Raw genomic sequence first — 21,841 nt, forward strand, 5'->3', positions numbered from 1 at the left:
GGGTGAGCAACAGACGTTCTTTTCCAAGGTGCTGGCACACGGGCAATCAACAAATTCAAGTTACAGGAAAGGAGAGTCCAGTAAAATATCAGGAAGAACTTTCTGACAGGTTCTGAACTTTCTGCATAGTGCCATGCTATATTATGCTACACAGTAGTTACAACTCAGCACTGCACATTTTAAAATAACAGATGAGGAATGTACACCATGGCACACAGAAACTGGCACTGCCAAGAGTCTGTTCCTACGATGGCTATCAGCTTCCTTGTCCTTAAAATAGTTGAGTTGTGTAAAGCGTGGCAAGCATGACCCCAAAGTGTGTGACGGGGTCTTTAGCCTTATGTATGACACCCTGATGCACAAAAAAAATCAGAGACAAAATTGTCAACGGCAAAAATTGCCAAAGTTAAATTCTGACCAGTATTCAGGGGAAAGGTCATGTTAGGTGCAAAAGGAGAAACACATGAGGATAAACTTACTGAAAGAAGTTCATCTTTGGAGCAAGAAAGTTCAATGGGGGGGGAGTCCCAATAGTTCATTAAAACTTAGTTTCAGATTTAAGAACTAAGATTCAAATGTGGCCCACTAATAAATAAAAAAATGGACTTTAGCAGTGCTAAGTTCTTTCAGCAAAAAAATAGTGTGTGGTGTAGAAATGCATAGCTTTTAAGCATGCACAAAACATAGCCACACTTACAAAACTAATAGTAATATTTGCAAAGGGTTGGCTAGAGGCTATCAGAGCTCTGAAGGGAGCTGTTACAGGCTATCAGTTTAGTAATCCTTGTGTTTAAAAAGTCCCTAAATATGGCTTTACAAGATAGACAAATCTGTTTTGGTCTAGTGGGCAAATAAGCCATGTGTTGAAAAGACTCTAAATATGCATTCACAAGATAGACAGATCTGTTACAGTCTATTGGGTCCATCATTGGCTTTTTGAAAGGCCCTAAATAGTTACATAGAACATATTCTTGCTAGACCACCAACAAAAAAATGAAGGGGAATTTGGGAGGGGTTGAATAAATCTGGAAATATCTAATTTTGCAGTTGACTCTGCTGTCACGAATACCTTATTTGAATGAGATGATTTGCCTGTTTCGTGTGATACATTTGCGAGTAGGTTTGGGTTGTTCTGGAAGCCTCCCTTGCACCCTGTTATTCTGTTCTAACCTGCATTAAATCTCCAATAAGAAAGTGAAACCTGAGACCACAGGGAGGGCATGTCTTCATGAGTTATGCCCTGCACACTGACAAAAGTATATAGTCTTCAGAACATTCATTGCCTATGAGCCACGTAGCATCTAATTTCAGTATGCCCCAAACCTCTGACTTTTTTTGCATCGCTGCTGAGATAGCTCTGATCACTGGAAGTCCCCAGGCGAGAATTTAGGTGCAGGGCCTTCCACTATGCCACCTATGACTCAAGACTTTTTCTTGTATTTCCATCTTGCATGTAGACGTGAGTTTGATCCAGTTTTACCACTGATCTCAACAGACTTTTGATCAGGCTGATAGTGGATAACACCGTGGTGACTCATAGTGTGGTATGTGTGCAAAGCTGTACGAATAAAATGTTGCCTCCTTAATATCATAACTGAGATTATTTTTTAACACATTGAGATCCGAAGCCAAGTAGAGTGGCTTTGTTCCGTCCTACGCCACAGGAATTGCCTTTCCTATCTGGATCTGACAGAATGGAGACTGTCCTCTTCTTCAGGAACATACCTTTCTTCTCATTGCAAACCAGACGGCTCCTTTCCTATTTAAATTTCATGTGAAACATGCTCTATTTTAGTCACTCAGTGGGTTTGCCTTAGGCTACTGAATCATAGCTGACAGCAAATTAATGACTAGGAGGGTGTGATTAGTAGATATTACACCTACCTGCTCATTTACCACTGTCATAATACTTATACTGGCTATTATTATCGATTAGTAATAGTCATGAAGAGGACATGATTCTACGGTGCTAATCTCTTTATATATACACATACAATCAGACTGCATTTTTAGTATTTGTAAGATTCCCATCACACAAGTAATTGTAATACACATAAGCTTTCACACAATCACTTACTCAGTAGACAAGCTAGTATGTTATTAACCAGGAATTTAGTAGCTTTTTCTTGATCTTTGCAAGGCTAGTTTTTTTTTGGGGGGGGGGGAATCAATTTTTTTACCAATCCCTCAATGATTTATTCGAACAGTGCAAATAAATTATATCCTGGGTAAGCTTAGTGAGCCAACATTATTTCATTTTCCTTTGTCCTATGGGAAGAATTGCAGACTTCCCTAGCCTTGTCTCAATAACAGGGTGAGGGAGTGCCATTAAAGATCCCCATTTGCCTTTTTGTCAAAGCTTCCGCTACTCTGTTTAGTTTCCAAATATCAAGCAAGGTTTCATTACATGTCCTGAAGGCAGACCAAATATAATAAAGACAAACAGGGTTTTTTCTGGCTGTTTTTTAATCCCAAGTGCTATTGAATAGAAGCTGTCTAATGAAAAAAAAATCTGTTTGCAACTTAAAACCCATACAAAGCCTGAACATAATATATTCCTAAAAGGGTACACTTTGTCTTTTGCCACTATGCTAAAATAAAGGTAAACATCTAATGGCTGTCAAATAAAGAGAACCTTTAGATTTTGAAATGAACATCTAACAAAGGACCAACATTTTTTAAAGTGTGCTATTATTTGGGGAAATGATACAGCACAGTTTTTCAATAGCCTCTCAACAGATATAATAAATACACAATAGATAAGATACTCATGGCACCACATACAATTTGTTCTCATTGTACTCCATTCGGGAATCATAATGTAAAAGAAATAGACAAAGAATCTCTCATTTTACAGCACGGGCCTTGATCTGCAAAGTCCAGCTTCCACAACTCTACAAGATCAAGCTAGGGAATGCTAGGGAAACAGCAGAACGTTTCTGCCTTTCCTCCCTTTGAAAATGAGCAATTAGACCTCTCTAATGCACTCATAGGAAAGGACGCAGCACAAAACTAGCACAGCTTAACAATTTGACATGAGAACCATGTGGCGCATTTAATCAGCCTTGTGAACCCACAATCTGATGCCCATCAATGTTCTGCTTTCATTCATACTGTTCCAGACCCAGGGGCATATCTGACTGAGACATTGTACAGGTGTGACGGAGGCCAGAGTGAGCTTTGCTATTTTATTTTAAATTACGTCTTTCAAAGGCATTCGACTGCAGCTGTGCAAATGCTATAGTGTAAAGGAGATGGGGTGGGGAGCTGTGCCAATGGTCTTACCTCGTACTCAAAGTCCTCGGTTCTATCTACATCCGCAGGCAGACTGGAAAGGTATTCATTACCTTCGTAAAATTCATGTTCAACTGGATGAAGAGAATGGCAGCTATGTGTAACAACATAGAACAAAAAGAGCAGGTTAGGCACTTAAATCCAGATTTTTAAAATTTTTGAAGTCCTCAAAAAACCCAAGCTCTGTAGTTTAAAAATAAATAAATTGCACACCATATTATTTAGAAGAGCCTGAGATTTGAAATAGACCCATTAAGATCTTCTGGCTGTCCGAACCCCTTAAAATAGGCTGGGCAGAAATAATACAGCAAACTGTAGTGTTGCTTCAAATACAGAGATATTCAAACAGTTTGGACAAATCTTTGATCAAATGCATCCAAAACGGAATTATTCGAACATCCAAGACACCCATAAAATTCTGGGCATTCAGGGAGGCAGCTTTGGCTTGAGATCACAATTTTTGCCTTGAAAACAAAGATGCAACAAAATAGAACAGAAATCCCAGAAGTCACTGATACAGCGTGGTACCTGAGAACTGAGAAAGCCAACAGCCTTGTCAGAGATTTGCCTTAACACGCAAGGGGTTAAAAGCAGTAGAAGCACCTGGGTGCACAGGTAAGATTCACCCTGGTGTCCCCATGCATGAGGCTCCCTCTCGGACCTTTGCACATTGATGACACAGGGTTCTTGGTCAAGCAGACTTCCAACCACCTCTAGTCCCTTTCAAAGCTTTGCAATAAACCCTACACACATTTGGATGCTCAAGCTTAGGCCAAACACTTGAACAGGACTAAAGCCGGCATTGTAGTGAGTGTTTTGTTTTTCTCAGTAGAATAGTTCCAAACTCATGTGCAGAACGTAGAAACACACAGGTCTGCATAAGAAGAGCCCTGCTGGATCAGTTCAAAGGCTCACCAGTTCTAGCAACCTGATCTCCACGCTGGCTAAGAAGATGCTTTGGTGCATGAGATAAGAGCCTCTCCTGTGTCCTAATGCAACTGTATTCAGCCCCGCCACACACCACATCTGAAAAACCTATCCTCCATAAATCTGTCTGATTCACAAATGGATTATGGGTTTCCAAGACATTAACAGGGCACTTTTCTTAGGATTTTAATTATTTGAATAATCCCAATACTGCTTTATTTATTTTTTTAAAAAATAAAATAAAAGTGGTTTACAACCTGAATTAAAGCATCAAATAAAGCATTACAAAATGTCAAAATAAAACATTGCAGTTGAAGATGGGGGCTGCAGCTCCCTGTCCATGGATCCCCTAGTTTACTGCAATCGATGAACTTCAGAACAGCCAGCTTCTGCCTAGGAGTTCCAGTCTTGTTTTGGTAGTGGTAATTTGTTGCATTGGTTCCCGGTGCCGCAGAAACAAATCCTACGTCATACCTGTCAGAAAGCAGGAAGGGGCAGATATCCGGTACCGGAGGTGTGGTTGGTCTTAGCTTGGCCAGAGCCATAATGTGCTCGAACGTAATATCTGTCTGTGTGCAAGCATCCATGAGCCGAACATCCTGTGAGCTCCCAGGTGTTTTTATGAGAGGTGCTCTCCGAAGGACCTGGACTACAATGGGCTCCTTTGCATTCCGAAAAGCCTCCACTGCCTCTTCATGAGTGGCTTTGGACAGATCCTTTCCATTGACCTAAGACAAAACAAACGTCACCCAGCTTAGCATCAAAGAAAAGATATGGGAAGCAGAACGTTGTGATTTACCTAATCTTTTATCAACGTTTATATAATCTTTAACCATAACTCTTCTGTGACGCCAAAGCAAGACAGAAGAGAATTGTTAAATAGCAAACAAAATCCTGTTACAGCTTTTCTGTAATATATAGAGCGACTCCCAAATATTATTCTCCTGGAAATAGAAAGAAGCAGACAAAATAAAAAAATACATGTTTGTTGCATCTTAAAAAAAAAAAAACATCTAGGGAAAAGAATGCAAGAGAAATACATGATCCACCCTGCCTTGTATTAGTGATTTACAGTTAATGGGTGCAAATGAGCATTGCATGAGTTGACATCAGCTCAGGCAACAGGATTTCATCTTCCTCTCTATCTCCTTGCAGCCCCCATGCCCCAAAATCTGCTCTAGAGGGTCCCCTCCAGGGACTGCAGGGAGAATATAGGAAATGTACATACAGAAGGTCGGTGGTTTGAATCCCCACGACGGGGTGAGCTCCTGTTGCTCGGTCCCTGCTCCTGCCAACCTAGCAGTTCGAAAGCACGTCAAAGTGCAAGTAGATAAATAGGTACCACTCCGGCGGGAAGGTAAACGGCATTTCCGTGCACTGTTCTGGTTCGCCAGAAGCGGCTTAAGTCATGCTGGCCGCATGACCCGGAAGCTGTACGCCGGCTCCCTCGGCCAATAAATGAGCACCACAACCCCAGAGTCGTCCGCAACTGGACCTAATGGTCAGGGGTCCCTTTACCTTTACCTTTACATACAGGGTTAAGATACAATCCAGGATAACAGATATACATATGTACTTGGATATATAAAAAGCAAGGTAAGAAATACACTCTTAGTGGACAATGTTGTTACATTAATGTTTAATGTAAATAAATAAATAAATAAATAAATTTAGTAATCCCTTTTATGAATGTAAACCAAAACCAAAAGAGCACAGCAGCGGAATGTAGAACCAACTACTAGGTTGAAAAAGCTGGTGCAAGGAAGAAATCTAACCTGCTAATGACTACACAAGAAGTATTTCACTTCACAATTAAATTTGTTCTCCCTCAACATTTCTTTTTTACCTCAAAGTGTGTGTGTGTGGGGGGGGGAGATCCCATGACCTTTAGAATGCTTCCATCCTCATATGATTTCCTTGGAGGGCGTAAAGCACTGAGGACCCAACCCTCTTCTTTTAATCATCATTTGAAGTTCATCAACACTGTTAGTTATTCTGACTAAAGGTCACCCATTTTAGAAATCCTGCCAATTTTGGTAAAAAAAAGAAAAGAAAAGATATACGCAGTATATAGTGGCAGTTCACATCTCCTCAGTGAATATTAAAAAATAAAATATAAAATATATTATTATTGCTATGCATGTGGAGTTTGCAATACACATCTTTGCTCCTAGTATGAAAAGTGTCTGTTTTACCTGGTAGCAAATCTCACCACAATGTGTTCCCATTAAGAGTTACCTTTGGGAAAAGGAAAGGCGTCTGCACATGCCTCAGACCCCCTATGTCTCTTACAATGACTTTCTCATGCTTTTGGTGTGTGCTCTACTGTACACAAAAACATTCACTGGAAAAGAAAAGTGCCAATCTACCTGGTTTCTGTGCTCAAAGCAGGTGGACAGACTGCACAGCCCACTATGGCGCCTCTCATTTGCAGAGACCAGTAGAAATAACAGATTGCCTGGAGCATGTGCAGTGGACATCAGATGTGCTGATGTAATACTGGTCTAAGGCATCTAGCATTTTGAAGTGATTCCTCTATCAGGGACCCTGAGGCGCCAGTTGCCTATATCATTATAGGACAAGTAGAGAGGGGTACAGCAAGAGGAGAATGGACTTTTAAGATAAGCAGCCTGGCAAATGGATAAAACCTCTTAGTTGTAGTTGCAAAGTGCAGAACCCTGCAGGTAGTTACTTGCTGCAGGGGCAGAGTAACAGGGGTGCGGTGGGGGCAGGCCGCCCCGGGTGTCACCACTGAGGGAGGGGGTGACAAAATGCCGGGCAGCATTCACTGCGGGGCCTGCAGCTCACCCAAGCCACGTGTCTCTCCTGCTGCCTCCCCCTCAGCTGTAGGGCGGCTAAGTGGGAGGAGGCAGGCAGACTCCCCGGAGGCCCTGCGGAGTGTTCTGCCCTGGCTGGCCCTGCCCCTGGGCTCAGGGTACGTGCGCCGCTCCAGGCACCCAGTCAGCTTGCTTTGACACTGACTTGTTGCAGATGATTGCCCTCATTCAGTGAAACCAATGCTCATCTCTAGTCATATAAGGGTCTAGGTCAGGGGTCAGCAACCTTTTTCAGCCGTGGGCCGGTCCACCATCCCTCAGACCATGTGGGGGGCCGGACTATATTTTGGGGGAAAAAATGAACAAATTCCTATGCCCCACAAATAACCCAGAGATGCATTTTAAATAAAAGCACACATTCTACTTATGTAAAAACACCCTGATTCCTGGACCGTCTGCGGGCTGGATTGAGAAGGTGATTGGGCCACATCTGGCCCACAGGCCTTAGGTTGCCTACCCCTGGTCTAGGTTTTCTAGCTTAAAAATCAATGTGTTGGCTCTCCAAATTACGTATTCATAGCACTGGCAACACAACTGGTGTATCCAGTGCTCTCTTTTTTTCAGCCATAGTGTGCCAGAGTGCAGTTCCAGCACCTCTCAGGTGCACAACATTGCAGGCTGATGTTCCACCCCATCCGCTTCTTGCCTTTATGTACTTCTGAGAAGCCCAAAGTGAACATTTCAAGTCAAAACAGAAGCTGGCCAGCATGTGAAAGTCTACACTTTTTTAAAGATCTATGACTCCTAGCTCCTAGCTGCTCCTAGCCACGATTGGTCAAGCTATGGTGCGGGGCCAATTCATATTTCCTTTTCTTCACTCTGTTTCCTGTGTAGCGGCGGCAGGCTTTAAGCTTTCCAGCCAGGCCTCTACTACTGCACTCGCCCACATTTGCACAAGGGCCATTCCAAGCTGCCTTAGCCATCCGCCTGAATCTCAAAGAACGAGGGAGGTGGGGACACATTTATTTGACCTGCACCAGAACCAAAGACGACTGCCAAACTAGAGAGACAGCTTGTTGTAATTTTTAGAACCTCCACCGGTGGTGAACATGGCTGTTGTCAAACCAGCATCTTTTCAGGGCTGCCCCAGGTTGCTCGGCAACTTACCATAACAACTTCATGATGGCTTCTGGCAACTATTTTTCTTGGGAAAAAGCTCTGGGTGTATCACTCAAAAAATGTGCAGAGAGGCCTTTAATGCTGCATGCAGGCCTGCCCTTTGCATCCTCATTTTGTCCCAAGACTGGGCTGCTCTTTCTCCCATTTAGGGCTTCTTCCATCACCTTTCCATCTACATGGATAAACAGCACTGGGAACATGATGAAAACATTTCCTATGATTACCTTTCTGAGCTAGGGATTCATCATCTCTCCAAGAATGCTTCTCAGAGCGTAAAGAACAGCCCTTGAAGAATTCACACATTTAGAAATAGAGTTTGAACATTTTAAGTAAAAATAATTTAAGTGCCAACAGATACTAGAAAGTACGACAGTCCCTGCCCACAGACTCACAATCTAATAGGCATGATACAAAATGAAAAAAGGAATGGAGAAGGAAGAGGAAAGCAAGCACCTATTCATTCTCTGGCCAATGAATGGGGCTAGGTTGGTCTCTCCCTTGCTATTTACAGTTTTCAGGTGTGTTTTGGTAAAAAGAACACCTTGTTTCTAGGATGCTTTCACATCCACCCCCCCCCCTAGAATCCAGGAGGCAGACGATACATATGATGTTAAAGCTTGAAGCCAGGTCAATGCCTGGACAGGTGACTGCTTAGAAAGCACAAGTACCTTGAATTCCATAGGTAGAATGCAGGATATAACTGTAATCAATTAATAAAGAGCATAAAAATATTGGCTTCTGCGGTTGGTCTCTTTGGTCTCAACAAAAGAGATTGGGATACATTTGTTGGAGCAGATGGGCTAATTAATCCATAAGCAACTTGTGAATGTTAAGTAAAGAGCATATCTCCCCACATAGAAACCATATTACTGCCTTGTTTAATAAAGCTTCTGTTTAATGAACACTCTTCGCCTTTTGGATAAACTGTGAAATCTGGGCCACTTGTCAAAAACTTCCCCAGAGTGGCTGGTGGCCGCTGCTTGGAAAGGAGCCATCCCCCTTTGATTATCTCTCTAAACCCAGCCACGTGCATAAATTTATCAATATCAGAAAACAAGAAAACAGGGGGTTCTTTTTGTCTTTGATGCACACACATGCACATGCTAGCTCTAGCAACCAACTGGCACTGGCCCACTGCCATTCCCAAAGGCAGTCAAACCACATCTTTGGCAAGCACACAAGCAAATTTGTGAAATGAAGCACACGGAAGGAAGAGGAGTTATAAATAGATGATATAAAGGGCAGGAAATAAAATGACTATCCAGTGCTATCCTAATGATAAATTAGGCTTCCAATGTCAAACCCGTAGCAACCTCAACAAATTTGTGTTGGTTTCTGTCTTGTTTTTAGACTGCAAGAGACCCACTCTTCTTGTTGTTTTGCTGCGTTGAGTTTTGCTCAGTGTTGCCAAAAGCAAACTGTCTCTTTAAGAAAAGTGCTTCCTCGTTTGCTATTGTGTATTACGGGTATTTGCATCCTGCTTTATTAGTGCAAGGCCATGGTAGTTATAAAAATAAAACATAAACTACAATAAATATGAAAGCAGCAGCAACAGAAGCAAGTAAGAGAACAAATACAGCTTCAGGATTTATTTATTTATTTTAAATAAAACCCTAAAAGATGACATTAAGAAACCTGGGTGAAAAAACAAAAAACAAAATAAAACTTGCTGCCCCAAAGCCAACAAATCACAGTTAGCCAAACCTCACTGGCAAAATCCCACGGCAGGGACACATGTTAGTGTACACTCCATTGTGAGATTCTATCTAGCCAGTGCTACATATGCTGACACACAGCAAGCAAATATACTTGGAATAAATCAGTTTGACTTGAAGATTGACTTTTCAACCTGAAAAGTTGTGGCCATAGCTCAGTGATGTAGCCATAAGGTCCTTGTTTCAATGGCTTGCTGGTCAGCAGAGACAACAGTTATCTAGAAGAACCAATGGTAGACCCTCATGTTTCCTAGGCCTCCAGTTCCACCCATAAGAATTAAGCAGAAGAGAGCAATTATAATTAAAAAAGGGAATCCGCTGGATATTGACAACACTAACAAGAATATGTATAAAACAAAATCGAAAATTCTTTCTAGTAGCACCTTAGAGACCAACTGAGTTTGTTCCTGGTATGAGCTTTCGTGTGCATGCACACTTCTTCAGATACTTCAGAAAGCTCATACCAGGAACAAACTCAGTTGGTCTCTAAGGTGCTACTAGAAAGAATTTTCGATTTTGTTTTGACTATGGCAGACCAACACGGCTACCCACCTGTAACAAGAATATGTATATAACCAAGCATCATGGTGTTTCCAGTTGTATCAACAACTGAAGTGTTGCCTGAGAGAAAGCTTTCATTACCTGTTAAATTTACCTGCACAAAGGGAACAGTAGACCCTCCAAGCGTATCTATTTTCCAGGGACAGTCCTGGATTTACAGAAGCCATCCCGGTTTCTGACCGGATCCCAGAAGGTCCTGCTTTTCCTTAGGAGATGTTGGAGGGTATGGAGTTATGCAACACACGAACCAAGGAGATAAGTAATGTTTATATATGTTGGAAGCTGCCTAGAGTGACTGAAGCAACCCAGTCAAATCAACGGAGTACTGTATTATTATTATTATTATTATTATTATTATTATTATTATTATTATTATTGAATAGGACATCCCTATTTTCATCGGAGAAATGTTGGAGGGCATGGAACAGCATGATATTCAGGAGTGCCTATCCAGACTGGAGAAAACATGTAAAGTATGGAAATCACCCAGCTCTATCACTCTTCCTATTTATATACATACATCTTTCTGTAGGGTTTCCCCATTTTTTTCGAACAAATGTTTCCAAGTTCGCTAGCTTATCTCACCAGATGTCCTGTCAAAACAGCCACCGTTCAAGAATTCTGGTTGTATCAGACTGTATTGGGAGCACTGCCATGCTGTCACCAAACAAAATGGGGGTGTTGGGGAACTGGAATAAATGTAGAATCTGCATATATCACATCCGGGTGATAATCCACATTTCTAGGCTTTCCCAGATGGTGGTTTAATGAGCCCAGAGTGTATTTAATATGCAAATTGCATGTTATATTGACCAATTGATTTTTAATTACTGTAATTCTGCCTTATGGTGATATGAATTCAGCTAGCTCTAACACACATAAAATATATGGATTTATCATTTAGCATAATTAGAATTTCTCAGTCAATTATTACAAACTTAAAAATGCTTTATTTTGCTTGGCAATTTACTGGCCCACATATTACGTAGCCATTGTGAAATATGTTGTATATGGTGGTGTTTTCATAGGTAAGGGGGGGGGGAGAGATGGTTGAATTTGGACGACTATTTCCATGTAAGTTTCCACTTTCCACTAAACATCATATTTCAGTTTCATTCATAAGAAAAGCAATGATTTCCTTAGTGAATAACTATACTGCTGGCTGCTTTAAATGCTACATTAGATCAAATTAGACATGTTCAACTTACCTATAATAAATGCCATCTTGTGTGTTATTTATAGGCCCCAACACTTCCTCAGAAACATCTTTCTTTAAAAAAATGGAGGAGGGAAAGAGGGGGGGGGGGGGAGACCCACAAGCTGTATGGCAAGGACTATATGAGCCATATGAATGGGCAACTTATCACTGTCATCACAATTCATCCTGTACCAGTGCTTGAAACTCCAGGTCTTCTCTGAGCTGAGCAGTTTAAAAAGATAGATGGTTGCCTTCTGGCTAATTGTGGGAGTTCTTTCATTACTATAAAAAAGTCTTTTTATATCTCAAGTGACTTTATAAGCAGTGAATAATGAGACTTAAAAGTCTTTCAAAAAAAAAGAGTCCGCTGATCAAATGCTAGAGTAACTTATGGGCATGGTGACCTTTTTACTCATTGAGTTACTTCAAACTGCTGCTGTTGGCACATTATTAAAATTATCCATTTATGGAGTGCAGTAAGGCATGAGGCAGCTTCCCCCCTCCCATTCTTTCTTGAGAGTTATATCCACTTCAGGAAACAGCTGAAAAGAAAACCTGATGTAGCTACCTACAGCCACACATCACCCATTTTGCTGACATGAAACAACACAGAAAAGACTCAGACATCTCGTAACAGCTGGGCAAGATCACTTGGCACCAAGACTAGCTTAGTCTGCCAGCTCTGGCAGTCTAATCCTAAGAGGTAGCGCTTTACTAGCTGTGGGCATATCCACGCCTAGTGATACTCTGTCATGTTCAGCAAGGCTCCTGGAGCAGTAGATACATCTGTCACTGCTGTCACTGTTCCCCCTGGCCGTGTCACGATCAGGAAAGTGCCAGGAAAATCTATTCCAACACACAAAGCAACACAAAAAATATCTACAAGGGAATCTAGTGCAACTCCGCTATAGCCTCATAGCTAAGAGCCCAAGTGTTATCGAGTCTACATGTGTCCCCGATCACATCGACATGTGTGTAAACATGTTGTCGCCAGAGAGACATGATATTTTGAAATCTTGGGCATGCCACAGAGAAGTTTCACTGTGCTTTAATTGCTAGATGAGATTAGCGAAAGACCGTTGAATTCCTATCTGGGTGCAGAAGAAATTCATTTATTATTACACACACTGCCAAGAAGGGACAGGAGAATAAAAATAGTTGTGAGGCTTGAATCACTAGAATGGTTGAAGGAAATAAAATTGTTAGATGAAACAATGCCCAGGGACAGATTTCCTCAATCCCATGCTGAATGAATTGACAGTTTATACTTTGCTGGTTTCTATGATAGAGATTCACAGAGGTGGCACATATTCCTGTTGTCAAATAAGAAATGGGGAGGGGTAATTGGGGTCTAATAGGCTGCCATGGAGGTCTCAATGTGACAGGCTGATGCAAATGGCAGGGGTTTGGGCTATGTGGGCAGGGGGAAAGGACGCAAGATCTTGGAAACGGAACAGAAAATGAGAAAAAGAAGAGCTGAAATGCTTCTAACTTCCTATTCCCAGGAGAGCAGAGAATTTCTGAAGTTTCACAATGACCTGAGATTCTGGGGTCACAAGCTGCATAATGAAGCTCTATAAGTAGCTAGGCAGGAGTCTCTGAATGCAAGCTGCAGTCTACCTTTCAATATTTGCATTCTGTTCTTCATCCAGGGAATCCCGTCTAGAGAGGAACTGGATTCAATTCCCTTGAAATATAGTTCAAATCTACAAACTTTGTTCAAAGGTAGACAAATTCCCTTAAGGGGCAGCATGTGGCTTCGTGCCTCTGAATGGTGTCTGACTGGCTGATAGAAAACAACAGACATGGAGGAGAGGCAATGCAATGAGGTAGACAAAGCGAGGAAGGGGACTAGCTATAGTTGGAGCAATCTATCCTAGGACTTATTACTGAAAATAACTTCAATTATCAATCACTTCCCATGAGGCATCCGAAAGCAATTTACGATACAGCAATATATAAATTTCAAGTACTAAATTCTACCTACAGGTAGGTAGCCGTGTTGGTCTGCCATAGTCAAAACAAAATATAAAATCAAAAAATCCTTCCAGTAGCACCTTAGAGACCAACTAAATTTGTTTCAGTGTATCTGAAGCATGCACACAAAAGCTCATTCCAAGAACAAACTTAGTTGGTCTCTAAGGTGCTACTGGAAGGATTTTTTAATTTTATATTTTGTTTTAAATTCTAGCTATTATTCCTGATGTATAAAAAATGGTTTAGATTCCATGATCATAGAGCAAAGTGGGATCTACACTGTATATGACTAACTTTGGATACAATGAAGTTGAGGCAGAGGCTAAAGGTGGGAGAAGATTTCATAACAAATTATTGGTATGCTAAACAACCAGAGGTTGGGTGTGTTAAGTTTCCCACCAGGTGGACAGGTGGTCTTTGGGATTAACCATGAGGGTTGTGAGCCAATCCCAGACAGGTATCCTAAGTATGCTTGGTCATGACTGCAGACCTGTTCCCACCAGAGCAAATTACTTTTCAAAACTGAAGAACCATACTCCTGTTAGCAGTGGGCACTTGGAAACATGCAGAGTTCTTGCTCTTTTCCATCTATAAAGACAATAATAATTATAATAATTTATTATTTTCCCAGCCACTCTGGGTGGCTCCCAACTGAATATTAAAAACACAATACAGCATTGGTTTGTCTCCTATTAATGAGAATAGCTGATGTACCCCCAAGGTTTGCTTCTTCTGTCATGCTTAAATAAAGAGCTCGTGCTCTGCACTGTCACCTGCAGAATGAAGTTAAAGAAAACAAGGAATTAAGGGGTATGATCAGAATGCCAGTCAGATTGAGCTTTGGGGTGACATGAGATGTGAGTTAGAAATTACCTAGTTGAAATTTCAGCTGGGATATGACTACCTTTTATTTCAAGAGGAATAGCTGAACTAAGAGCAAAAATAACAGATGAACTTATAGCGAGTTAAGAATTAATATATTATATGATAAGTTTCGTAGTATAGAGTAAACTGCATCTGTCAGGAAACCCCCCCTCACCCCGACAGGTAGCTTTCCCAGATCCGTTGTGGTACAGGGACCCACCACCCCCTCTCCGCAGTTCGTCATCCTCCTCCTCTGGAGGAGGAGACCACTCCTCCAGTGGGGAGGGGAAGATGGAAGCAGGGAGTCAGGACAGGGGCTGTGTCAGGATCACAGAGCCTCAACACCAAGCAGGAAGTGGGGAACAGGGACCTTTTCCTGTGCTCCGATCACGAAGGGAGGAAGGACGTGGAAGGGGGAGGCAGGGGTTTAGAATCCCATGCCTTCTGTGCTGGACCAAGAACCGGAAACGGTCATTCCCGGACTCTGCTGAGGGATGAGATGGACGTTTTTATTTGAGCTCCACTGTAAATATTTGCACAATAAAGAACTTAGTTGTTAGAAGTTCGGCTTCTGGCTGATTACTCATGAGCAACCACTGACGATCTGACAGCATCTTACTGTATCTTTAAGATGGGCATACAAATAATGGCTAGGCTAACTGGATTGTCATAAATTATACTGAGATAAAATGCATGTGAAGTATATATGCATATAGATATGAGTCATATTCTAATGGTCCATGGCTGATTTTTTTTTTTTTTATGCAGACCCAATTCACATACTGTACTGGTATGTGAAACATGTGGGTTGATCCTGAAACTAACCCAACATCAAATCAATAGTTCATCAGAATGCTGCCTAATGTGGACGGACCAGTAGCATAGTAAATGTAGCTTGAATTATCTTGAAGAAATCACACAACCATTTTAACAAATGCTGAACTCTGAAAGTATCTGTATAACCCATGCTTCCTATATGCTGATCTGATCATGTGTCCTGGTCCTTAAAAACTGTGGGGATAGGCATTTGGCTAAATACCAAGTAATCATCACCTAGGTCATATCACTTCTTAGTTATTATTATGACTAATTGTATCAGAACCACTGTTTACAGAGTTTTAAAAGGCTGCAATCTTATACACACTTTGCTGGGGAGGAACCCTCACCAGAATTCAATAGAGCTTACTTTTGAGTGGATGCATGTGCTGTATATGATTGTGCCGTTAAGCCTCATTTCCAAATGTTTACTAGCAGGATGTATAACCTCATTATTGTGCCCTCACTAGTTAAGTTTCTCTTTTTCCTCAATTGTTTTCTTGCTGTGCCCAAGTTTGCTCCTTCCTTGTCTCACCTCTCCATTAGTAAAGACCCCTTTTATCATCTTTCTGTGTCCTTTGCATGCCCTTTTCTCTGATTGATTCCATCTACCTTCTGGACTCCAAAGGCCACCAGAAGCTGATATTAAAGTAGTGTCTTGTGAGCTTTTTTAACAGTTGAAAGAGCTGGGGGGACAGGACAGGAAATAAATTCAATGGTGACTGTTCCAGATAGAAAATGCCTTCATAATGTTGTCAGCACAGCCAGCAGCGTATTTTAAAGGGAAAATGAGCTAGTTGGATGGCCCACCGATAGCCATGATTTCTGTTCCAGTGCAGGACTTACTGAAGTGAAGATTCAATACAGGTTAGGTCTCTGAAGATACTTTATGGTAGCTAAAACTCTACTGCAGTTCAAGTCCAATAATCTCTTATGAAATATTATTCTCACTCCAATCAGATTATTACAATGTGGTACCTGTAGGGGCACTATATGTGCCTGCAGAGGCCTTCCCTGATGCCCAAGGGTTCTCCTCTCGTCATCAAAATTAGGCTTGAAACAAGTACTTCATTATAGCTAATCATTGCAGAGTGCTGGCGGCGGCGGGGGGGGGGAGTATGCACTTGACTTCTCCAATTTGCGAATTTGCCCATGATCCCAAAAAGCTGGAGACCTGTGCATAATTTCAATAATCTCCATTATAATCACATAAAACAAAAATCTGATTCCCAGTAACTTCATATGAAGAGATAAAATGCCACAAGATTCAGAATAAGCAGCTGAAGCATTAAAGTTAGGAGAAGATTAGCCAATTCTACTGCTGAAACTATCTATCCCCATTATTTAATGGGGCATTAGACAAATGTCTAATCAGTCAGTTAAATCACTCGTGCCCACCTGCCATTTCCCATAAAATCAAACTCAGTTCAAGAAATCCATAACTATTTTCTCCCAGTCCCATATGGACAAACAATTTCAAAGATTGGAAATTCTGATGCAGTCTCCAATCCAACTGTAATATATGCAAGTGACTTATCCGTATCCAAATGCATGCCTTTATAACCCTGTGCTATGTTCAGGTAAACTGCAGGGTGGCTCACAAATTAATGCAGGAAAGTTAGATAAGGATGGGTATCATACATTGATCATACTGTAGATATTGTGTTTGGTTACTTTCTGGAGGTGACCATTACATGTGCTCCAAGGGGGAGAGATCATATGTATGTGCAGCAAGGGAATTTTGATTAAGCGTTGCTCTAAGGTTACTCAAAACTCCCTAAAGAGCAGAATTTGGACACGAATGTGGGATGTCTGGAGTCAAAGTACACTAAGCAAAAGACACCACACTTGGAAATTGCAAATTTTTAACTAAGAGGCTCCATAGCAACCTATATAATAGGAAACACAGTGACTTACTTAAAAAGGTGGAAATTAATCTTAACCTTTAGCCAATATATAAAGCCTACATAGCTAAGAAAAATTTTTCGGCCACAAACGATGAACACAAAACCATAAAAGAAATTCCACCCCTTTCAGTTTTCTTAATAACCTAAATTTAAAAGTTTTTTTTTAAATAGATGGCACAGTACTTCACAATGGCATATTTGACAAAAAAGTAGATTTAAATTTAATAAAGGAAACAGGAGATTTTTTGTTTCCAAGGAAAAAATATTCAATGCAGCTAGTTAACTTATTCTCAAAGGATTATCACAGACAGAATAGTACCATTTCTGTTAACCTTACCATAGTCATGGATCACCTGCAATTACTTATATAAGATCCTTATTTCTATAGCCAAGACCGTCCAATGAGACTTCCTAAATATGAGATATTTCAATTTTTCCTAAACTCATCCTTTTTGAAAGGAGTCGAAATAAATAAATAAATAAATTGTCCATTAGCACCTTAGAGAACAACTAAGTTTGTTTTGGGTATAAGCTTTCATGTGCATACACACTTTGATACCTTTGCATATTCAGTAGGATAGGTGGATTGTAGAGGGTTCTTAATTCTAAGACCCTTAGGTATAATGTCCAGGTTCTTGCATTTAGTCAGAAAGGAGATATCAGTCTGTATCTGTGCAAGTTTCTTTGTGAGGTTGTTGGACTTCCATTTCATGTGGCTTAATGCGGTGCCTTCCATGTTCTAGATTCAGGTAGGTAGCCGTGTTGGTCTGACGCAGTCAAAATAAATTAAAAAATTGTCCAGTAGCACCTTAGAGACCAACTAAGTTTGTTCTGGGTATAAGCTTTCATAGAACAACTGTGCATGCACACGAAAGCTTACACCCAGAACAAACTTAGTTGGTCTCTAAGGTGCACTAAGGAGACCTGTTCAAGAAAATTGGAGATAGGAAAGGAACATTTTGTACAAAGATTACCATAATAAAGGACAAAAGTGGAAAGGACCTAACAGAAGCAGAAGACATCAATAAAAGGTGGCAAGAATACACAGAGGAATTATACCAGAAAGATATAGTGGTCTCATACACCCCAGGTAGTGTGGTTGCTGACCTTGAGCCAGACACCCTGGAGAGTGAAGTCAAATGGGCCTTAGGAAGCACTGCTAATAACAAGTCCAGTGGAAGTGGTGATATCCCAGCTGAACTATTTAAAATTTTAAAAGATGATGCTGTTAAGGTGCTACACTCAATATGCCAGCAAGTTTGGAAAACCCAGCAGTGGCCAGAGGATTGGAGAAGATCAGTCTACATCCCAATCCCAAAGAAGGGCAGTGCCAAAGAATGCTCCAACTACCCCACAATTGCACTCATTTCACACGCTAGCAAGGTTATGCTTAAAATTCTACAAGGCAGGCTTAAGCAGTATGTGGACCGAGAACTCCCAGAAGTGCAAGCTGGATTTTGAAGGGGCAGAGGAACCAGAGACCAAATTGCGAACATGCGCTGGATTATGGAGAAAGCTAGAGAGTTCCAGAAAAACATCTACTTCTGCTTCATAGACTACGCAAAAGCATTTGACTGTGTCGACCACAGCAAACTATGGCAAGTTCTTAAAGAAAGGGGAGTGCCTGATCACCTAATCTGTCTCCTGAGAAATCTCTATGTGGGACAAGAAGCTACAGTTAGAACTGGATATGGAATAACTGATTGGTTCAAAATTGGGAAAGGAGTACGACAAGGCTGTATATTGTCTCCCTGCTTATTTAACTTATATGCAGAATTCATCATGCGAAAGGGTGGACTGGATGAATCCCAAACCAGAATTAAGATTGCCGGAAGAAATATCAACAGCCTCAGATATGCTGATGATACTACCTTGATGGCAGAAAGTGAGGAGGAATTAAAGAACTTTTTAATGAGCGTGAAAGAGAGTGCAAAATATGGTCTGAAGCTCAACATCAAAAAAACTAAGATCATGGCCACTGGTCCCATCACCTGCTGGCAAATAGAAGGGGAAGAAATGGAGGCAGTGAGAGATTTCACTTTCTTGGGTTCCATGATCACTGCAGATGGTGACAGCAGTCACGAAATTAGAAGACGCCTGCTTCTTGGGAGAAAAGCAATGACAAACCTAGACAGCATCTTAAAAAGCAAAGACATCACCTTGCCAAGAAAGGTCTGTATAGTTAAAGCCATGGTTTTCCCAGTAGTGATGTATGGGAGTAAGAGCTGGACCATAAAGAAGGCTGATCGCCAAAGAATTGATGCTTTTGAACTATGGTGCTGGAGGAGACTCTTGAGAGTCCCATGGACTGTAAGAAGATCAAACCTATCCATCCTTAAAGAAATCAGCCCTGAGTGCTCACTAGAAGGACTGGCTCCAATACTTTGGCCACCTCATGAGAAGAGAAGACTCCCTGGAAAAGACCCTGATGTTGGGAAAGATGGAGGGCACAAGGAGAAGGGGACGACAGAAGACGAGATGGTTGGACATTGTTCTCGAGGCTACCAACATAAGTCTGACGAAACTGCGGGAGGCAGTGGAGGATAGGGGTGCCTGGCGTGCTCTGGTCCATGGGGTCACGAAGAGTTGGACACGACTGAACGACTGAACAACAACAAGGCGATACTGGACAATTTTTATTTTATTTTTTTACTGCGTCAGACCAACATGGCTACCTACCTGAATCTTTTTGAAAGCAATTCAGCAAAACATATACCGAAGTACTACAGTGATTTGCTCACAGTAGACTTTATGCCATTTGGCCATGTTTTCCCAATAAGTATAAATTATTTGGGAGCAATAATCATTTGCCCATGTCAATGCTAGACTATGGTTACCAAGTTTGGGGCCTGCTGGCAAAGAAGAAGAAGAAGAAGAAGAAGAAGAAGAAGAAGAAGAAGAAGAAGAAGAGTAGTAGTTTGGATTTGATATCCCACTTTATCACTATCTGAAGGAGTCTCAAAGCGGCTAACATTTTCCTTTCCCTTCCTCCCACACAACAAACACTCTGTGAGGTGAGTGGGGCTGAGAGACTTCAAAGAAGTGTGACTAGCTCAAAGTCACCCAGCAGCTGCATGTGGAGGCGCAGAGACGCGAACCCGGTTCACCAGATTATACTGCTCTTAACCACTACACCACACTGGAGGATAAGAAGGGGGACTGGAAGGAGGAGAGTGTAGAAAGACGAATCAAAGGTCAATATAAGGCTTTGAGGATGAATCTGAGTGCTGCATGCCTCTCTCCTATTGTGTATGTTGGATTTGAATTTTCAGAACTCTGGAACACTGCCTATAAGTTTTATTGTACATACATATTGGACACTTCTTTTTTTTTAAATTGTCATTTTTTAAATTTCATCCAAGTTGCTTTGAGGGTAAACACACACACAAACTCACACCCCACTAGCTCCACTTCCCTTGTGTATCATGTTCTGATTGTGAAGAATAGTTGTGGGAAACATGCTTCCACCAATAAGATGCACCTTCCCTGAACAATCAGTGGACGATGTAATTTTGAATTTGCAGCACAGAGAAGGGCAATTGAAAAACAGAGGCTCCTGTAAGAAGAGAAATGTCTCGTGCAGGTTTGAAATGGCACTGCAAAATCTAAGCAAATACTCTGCACCTGAGGAGAAGGAGAAGTCTATAAATCATTCTCGACAATCAATTCTGCTATTTGATTTTGCCCTGACACTTGTTGGGCTTAGTCACTGACATGGAACTGCTGTAAAAAGGCCAGGCCACCAGGGAAATCTGGCAACCTCAACATCTGAAAGTGTACTAGATGACCTCCTGCCTTCATCCCTCTTAGTACTATTTTTCATCCTTAGCATAATAATATGCTGTCTTCCCGGCAGGATCTTCTCTTTTCATCATTGTTGCAAAAACGGAAGATGCAAGGTGGAAACAACAGCTAGAAATCTGGTTCGTACATCTGGGTTGCATTATAATAAAATGGTGGAGAGGGGTCATTGCTCCTTGGGTGAAGCATCTTGCTTTATATAAGAAGGTCCCAGGTTCATTTTCCAACATCTTCAGGTAGCAGGGCACTTCCTGGAGTGCCACTGCTGGTTATATTAGACACTCTTAGGCTAGATGGATCAATAAACTGTCTACAGAAAGCAGCTTTATTTGTACACAGTACACACTATCCCAAGTGTGTCTTTTGTTATTGCAAAAAGCCCTAGAATTGAGAGCATAGTTAGGTAGAGATAGTGAGCTAATAACAAAACTCCCCCCCCCCCCCAGATCAAACACACACAATGCAAATACATTAACCAGCAGGGGCTCCTGTCTCATTACAATAGCCTGTAACTTCCTGCTGGTTAATGTATTGTATTGCAAGTGTTTGAAGTGAAATTGAGGTGTTAGTCCTCTAAGTGCCTAGAAAAAGTCTGAAAAACCATAAGAATATGAATATTTACTTCTAAAGACTCCCATGGATATGTTTCTATGAGAAATGTCTCAAGTCTGTTTTCGTGCAGAACATGAATCAATGCCTTTTATTCTGCTTTAAAAGAATTTACTTCAAACACATAGCTAATTTTCATTGTAGCTGAAATGTCATCAATACCTTGGTAGTAAACGGAAAAAACGTGGAGAAACCTGAGGAAATCAGATGGTGTTT

At 41.3% G+C, this 21,841-nt stretch overlaps 1 protein-coding gene across 3 annotated transcripts in view; it reads right to left on the reverse strand.

Annotated features, from left to right (window-relative positions):
* Nucleotides 1–21,841, reverse strand: part of PDZRN4 (PDZ domain containing ring finger 4) — a 251,871-nt gene that overhangs the window by 36,175 nt on the left and 193,855 nt on the right. For all 3 annotated transcript variants that reach the window (XM_033162291.1, XM_033162294.1, XM_033162293.1), the window contains 2 exons: nucleotides 4,696–4,949; nucleotides 3,286–3,388 (listed from right to left, as the gene is read on the reverse strand). In XM_033162291.1, coding sequence (XP_033018182.1) covers nucleotides 3,286–3,388; nucleotides 4,696–4,949 — 357 coding nt within the window. The remainder of the gene's footprint in view (nucleotides 1–3,285; nucleotides 3,389–4,695; nucleotides 4,950–21,841) is intronic.

Source organism: Lacerta agilis, chromosome 10 (assembly GCF_009819535.1).
Source record: "Lacerta agilis isolate rLacAgi1 chromosome 10, rLacAgi1.pri, whole genome shotgun sequence".
In the NCBI taxonomy this organism is placed as follows: Eukaryota; Metazoa; Chordata; class Lepidosauria; order Squamata; family Lacertidae; genus Lacerta; species Lacerta agilis.